General features: G+C 44.6%; 1 protein-coding gene across 1 annotated transcript in view; it reads left to right on the forward strand.

Annotated features, from left to right (window-relative positions):
• Positions 1–234: 234 nt before the first annotated feature.
• BUB1B (BUB1 mitotic checkpoint serine/threonine kinase B) overlaps positions 235–6,333 on the forward strand; it is a 74,863-nt gene continuing 68,764 nt past the window's right edge. Inside the window, exons 1-2 of the mRNA XM_014534776.1 lie at positions 235–458; positions 5,288–5,434. Coding sequence (XP_014390262.1) covers positions 427–458; positions 5,288–5,434 — 179 coding nt within the window. The 5' untranslated portion in view covers positions 235–426. The remainder of the gene's footprint in view (positions 459–5,287; positions 5,435–6,333) is intronic.

Here is a 6,333-nt window from a genome sequence, read left to right on the forward strand (position 1 = left end):
TGGTGCTTAAAGTGTCTTTGACTTGGCCCAGAAACTGGCCTTACACGCAGAAAGCACCTGCAGAGAATTTATACCCCTTAAACCTGGGGCACCTGGCAGCCACCGATCCTGGAAACTACAACTCCCATTATGCACCGCGACTTCGTGGGATAAACTACAAACCCCAGAATGCCTTGAGCAAGAGGCGCGAATGAGAGCGGAGGGGCGTAGTTACGTCGTCCGTGCGGGACCGTTAAATTTGAAAGTTGGCGGCTAGTCTGGAGGTGGCTGGTTCGTTACGGAGTTAGGTGCGCGCTTTTCCTACGTTGCGGAGCACCCTCTGGTCGCTTTGATACCCCAAGGACAGGTTGCAGAAGGAAGCCCCGACGGTGTGCGGCCCTGAGGAAAGGCCCACAGCGGGACAAGGACCTGGGCCGGGGATGCAGGATGGCGGCGAAGAAGGAAGAGGGTGCTTTGAGGTAGGTGCGAGAGCTGAGAGCTGGTCCTGCGAGGCCCCCTTCGGAACAGGCAAGGAGAAGGGCGGACGGTCAGCAGAAGAGCAGGCCGGGCCGCATCCTCCCTCCTGGTCGAGTCTGACGCCGGGGGCGGAGGTGCAGACTCAGGGTAAGCCCTGACCTCCGCGTGGCCGGCTCTGAGACCCGCTCCCTGCCGCTTCAGCAGGAAGGAGGCTGTGGGACCCAGTGTTACAGAGAACTTGGAATTGGGGCGCGCGCGCGGGGGGGGCGGGGCGGGTGGTGGTGGTGGGTGTCTGCGTTTGTATCTCAGCTCAGCCATTTGCTGGCTGTTTGACCTTGGACACGTCTTAATATGGAAAATATTGATATTAATCTTACCTTGCCGGGTTCTGGGAGAATTCCAAAGTATTCGTAAAGTGACTGACCCCAAATAAGTGCTCAGCAAATGGCAGGTGCTGTAATGATGGCGGTAGCATAGTTAGAAATCCGAGCCCTTCTCCGCGTGCTTGCCGCTTTTCCATCTGTAGAGTATGTATGACCTCTTCTGGGTTGGAATTCTCTGCGTTTTCATTCTGGGCTACACCATGCCTAGACCAGGTTTTTAACAAGATTCCCAGGTGATTCTAATGTGCAGCCAAGGTTGAGAACCACTGGCCTAGATACATGTCACGTCACGAGCTCTTTAGTTCATGCAACAAATGCTTATTGACAACCTACTAAGTGCCAGGTGCAGCAAATAAAAGACACAAAAACCCCTACCCTCGTGAAACTTGAGTTCTGGGATGAGGTGTGGGTAGGGACAACCGACAGTAAGTGAGATAAATAAAGTAAAAGTTAGATGGTGGTCACTACTTAAAAAAATAAAAAAGGTGGGGCAGAGGGGTTGGTGCAATTTTAGACGGTTTTGAACAGGAGGCCTCGCTGAGAAGGTGTCATTGGGGTCAAGACTTGAAAGATGCTCACCAGCTAGTCATGCATTTATGTGGGGGAAGTGCAGAGGCTGGAGGGTGAGGGTTGGAGGCGGAGCTACACCTGCACGTAGCTGAAGCCCAATGAGCCAGGAGAGTCCAAGGGAATGAAGGAAAAAAGGTGAGATGCAGGCATTGTAAGGACTTGGCTTTTACTCTGATTGTAGTTGAAAGTCAGCGGAAGAAACATGGTCTGACATGGATTTAAATTGGATCCCTTTGGCTGCAGTGTTTAAAAGACTAAAGGTAGAAACGGATGGAAGCAAGGAAATGAGTTAAGTTTTTGAAATAATCCAGGCAGGAGAAGTGGCGGCTTGAGCCAAGCTGGAAGCAGTAAAGATGGTGAGAATAGGTTGATGTCTAGATATATTTTGAAGGTACAGCCAACAGGACTTGAGGAGTGACTGGGGAGGTGTGAGAAGAGTGTCAAGGTTTGGTACCAAGACTTTTGAGCAACTGGAAAAATGAAATTGAGATGGGGAAGACTGTGTGAGGAGGAGGAGGAGGCAAGGGAGGAGTCCCAACTCAGTTTAGGGCATTTAACTGAGATCATTTAATTGCTAGTTTAAGAGCAAGAGAAGAAATTCAGATGAACTCAAGTATTTATTTATTGCTTACTAGTGTCAGATCCTGTATTAGACCATGGGGGATACAAAAGTAAATGGCATGGCTGTTACAGGATTCACACAATATTAAAAAGATGTTGAGAGGGGAGAGACCAAGATGGCGGCATAGGTAAACACCGGAGACTGCTGCCGCAAACAACCACTTCAAAAATACAACTACAAGACGAAACGGACATCACCCAGAACCACAGGAAGGCTGGCTGAGGAGAGACTCTTCAACTAGAAGGAAAAATAACAGCACACCGAGGCTCAGAGGAGGCGCAGTGTGGAAAAAACTCAGGTGCGGAGGTGCGCGCGCAAAGCGGGCTGGTGGCTGAGAGCGCGGTTGTCGTTTTCGGTCAGGGGGGAGTCTCAGACTCTGAGCTCCAGATACGGGCGAATCGCTGGGGACTCGGACCCAAACGGGAGAAGCGGGAGTGTCTGGCATCAGTTGGAAGGCAGCTTTCCCTCCGAGGTTTGCAGCGGTTCCGGGGGTTCTGAGAAGCAGAGCCTCTGGGAACAGGACTGAGGGCACCATAACGGCTCCCTCCGCCCGCCCTGTTGAGCCCGCCCCGCCCAAGCCCTGCGCAGAGCCATTTGCCGGATAGCCTCAGGCAAAGGCTAGATTAGCACCTCCCCAGAGGACAGAAGTTTTCCGCGGCAGACACAGCTGATTCACACAGCCAGTCGGCCTGGTGGTCAAATCCCTCTAGTATTAACTACAACAATCAAGGCTCAACTAGAACAAGACTGCGCACAAAGACCACTAGGGGGTGCACCAAGAAAGCATAAAAAATGCGGAGACAAAAAAACATGACAGAAATGGAGGATATAGAGCTAAAAATCGCAATTTTGAGGGCTTGCAAAAATGTGCTAGAAGCTGTCAATAAACTTGAGGAGAGAGTCACGAAAACTAATGAGACCCTCGATGCTATGATAAAGAACCAACTAGAAATTAAGCATACACGGACTGAAATAAAGAATATTATACAGACACCCAATAGCAGACCAGAGGAGCGCAAGAATCAAGCCAAAGATTTGAAATGCGAAGAAGCAAAAAACACCCAACCGGAAAAGCAAAATGAAAAAAGAATCCGAAAATACGAAGATAGTGTAAGGAGCCTCTGGGACAGCTTCAAGCGTACAAACATCAGAATAATTGGGGTGCCAGAAGATGAGAGACAGCAAGATATTGAAAACCTATTTGAAGAAATAATGGCAGAAAACTTCCCCCACCTGGTGAAAGAAATGGACTTACAGGTCCAAGAAGCGCAGAGAACCCCAAACAAAAGGAATCCAAAGAGGACCACACCAAGACACATCATAATTAAAATGCCAAGAGCAAAAGACAAAGAGAGAATCTTAAAAGCAGCAAGAGAAAGAGACTCAATTACCTACAAGGGAATACCCATACGACTGTCAGCTGATTTCTCAACAGAAACTTTGCAGGCCAGAAGGGAATGGCAAGAAATATTCAAAGTGCTGAATACCAAGAACCTACAACCAAGAATACTTTATCCAGCAAAGCTATCATTCAGAATTGAAGGTCAGATAAAGAGCTTCACAGATAAGGAAAAGCTAAAGGAGTTCATCACCACTAAACCAGTATTATACGAAATGCTGAAAGGTATCCTTTAAGAAGAGGAAGAAGAAAAAGGTAAAGATACAAATTGTGAACAACAAACATGCATCTATCAACAAGTGAATCTAAGAATCAAGTGAATAAATAATCTGATGTACAGAATGAACTGGTGATTATAATGAATCAGGGACATAGAAAGGGAATGGACTGACTATTCTTGGCGGGGAAAGGGGAATGGGAGATGCGGGAAGAAACTGGACAAAAATCGTGCACCTATGGATGAGGACAGTGGGTGGGGAGTGAGGGCGGAGGGTGGGGTGGGAACTGGGAGGAGGGGAGTTATGGGGGAAAAAAAAAAGAGGAACAAATGTAATCTGAACAATAAAGATTTAAAAAATAAAAAAAAATAAAAAAAGAAATGTAATAGTATTTTAAAATATATTTTTAAAGCATATAAAAACTTTTTTTTAAGATAAGAATTTCAATTTGCTTGACATCACTATTTATCCGAGGATATTTTCCATTGATTTTTTAGAGAGTGGAAGGGAGGGGGAGAGACAGAGAGAGAAAAAAAACCCCACATTAATGTGAGAGAGAGACATTGATTGGTTGCCTCCCGCTTGGTCCCGAAACCGAGGTATGTGCCCTTGACTGGAATCGAACTCATGACTCTTTAGTCCATGGGCCAATGCTCAATCCACTGAGCCAAACCAGCTAGGGCTTAACTTCTTTTCTTTCTTTTTTAACAATATTTTTTATTCATTTCAGAGAGGAAGGGAGAGGGAGAGAGAGAGAAACATCAATGATAAGAGAATCATTGATTGGCTTCCTCCTGTACACTCCCTACTGGGGATCCAGCCTGCAACCCAGGAATGTGCCCTTGACCAGAATCCAACCTGGGACCCTTCAGTCCGAAGTCTGACTTAACTTATTTTCTTGAAGAGAGATTTGCTCTCTCATCTAGACTGAGGTCACAGATATCTTTCAATCACTTTTGAAGATTAGTGCCTAATCTGTCTCTGTTTCAAATCCAGAAATAATGCCTGTCATCCAGACGTAGGCTTTTATCTGACCATGACAGAGCTCTGAAGTTCAGAGTCCATACCCAATATGGTGATTGCCTCCAAAAAAAACGTGCGGAGATTCCCTTCCCCTCCCCCTGCCCATGGGCTTGATGGGGGGGGGGGGGTTGGAGGGGGGCAGTTGTGACGAGTAAAATGTATTTTTGTCTGCTTCTGCTCTGGGCTAGCTATATATGTAAACTTTAGTTTTAAGTCATCAGCTGAAACATGGGTATCATTCTGATGAACACTTTGCTAATTTTAAATTAAACTAGATGATGCGTTACGTGGTAGGCATAGAACTACTTTTTGTCCACTTTGCCAAATTTATAATAATTGTTTCCCTTTTTTCCTTCCTGCCTTAAACTTTATTCTTGTAATACTGTCCACAATACCCTGCTACATTCTCTCTTCCATTGGGCAAATACTATAGTCATAAACTTGGAAATCAGGTCACAGACTCAGAAGCTTAGAAGTGTAATAACACTACTAATGTGCATGCCCACGATATTCAACCCAAAAATCACGAATAATCATTTATCTGAGAACATTTACAGTAATCTTGTGATATATTTCAATATTGATATGAAACTTATTTTTGTTTTCCCCTTCACAGTGAAGCCATGTCTCTGGAGGGAGATGAATGGGAGCTGAGTAAAGAAAATGTACAACCCTTGAGACAGGGGCGGAGCATATCCACACTTCAGGGTGTATTGGCACAACAAGAATCTGCCCGTAACACTACTCTACAGCAGCAGAAACGGTGTGTAGAACATTTGGGGCTCAACCTGTCATTGTTTATCCCCAGCTGTGGTAGAAAATGTGTGTGGATCCATGCACAATGGCATAAGGAGTACTCTTTAAAAATTGGTAGTATGAGAATCTGTTCCTCACATGTTTTCTCATCATGACAGCTATCTGAAGATCTCAAGTATGATTAAAAACAAGAGCTATAGGAGTTCATTTCATTGTGAAGCAGCCAAACTCTTGTATCAGTAGAAATGCATCTTATACAGGGGGCACTGAGAAGCAAAGTAAAGCAAGTATCATATTACTATGTTTCCCAAAAGTATTCTGTCATTCTGAATCCCAAACAGAATTAGCTCTTTTATTTGATAGTAACCAATTAGAGAAATTTCTTCCTTAAATTCTGAGTACTGAATGAGATTGAATCCGCTATCTTTTATGTGTATTCAATTATTAACTTTTTAGGAAAGTATTTTTGACAATGCACCAAAAAGGAATAGTGATCTCCAAAGAAAATGTAAACCTCAGAGAAACTGAATTTATACTAGAAAGTGTCTCAATAATGATTTAACAAACTCTGGATAAACAAAAACTGAAAGAAAAAAAAAACCTACATTATTCAAATGGACCTATGGAACTTGCTTTCCTTTGTCTAATAATGTTTTGATAAATATGCTTTTTTTCCGAAAAAGTAAAGTATCCGTTTCTATCCTGGGTCTCTGACAAAAAAATTCTTCCATCCTATACAGTGGGGCCTTGACTTACGAGTGTCCCGACTAACGAGTTTTTTGAGATACCAGCTGTCTCTCGGCCGATTTTTTGCATTGAGTTGACAGAGTAATTTGAGTTAATGAGCTCCTTAACGAGCTCGGTCTCGGAACAAATTAAACTCGTAAGTCAAGGCCCCACTGTATA

Source organism: Myotis brandtii, unplaced genomic scaffold (assembly GCF_000412655.1).
Source record: "Myotis brandtii unplaced genomic scaffold, ASM41265v1 scaffold133, whole genome shotgun sequence".
Classification (NCBI taxonomy): domain Eukaryota; kingdom Metazoa; phylum Chordata; class Mammalia; order Chiroptera; family Vespertilionidae; genus Myotis; species Myotis brandtii.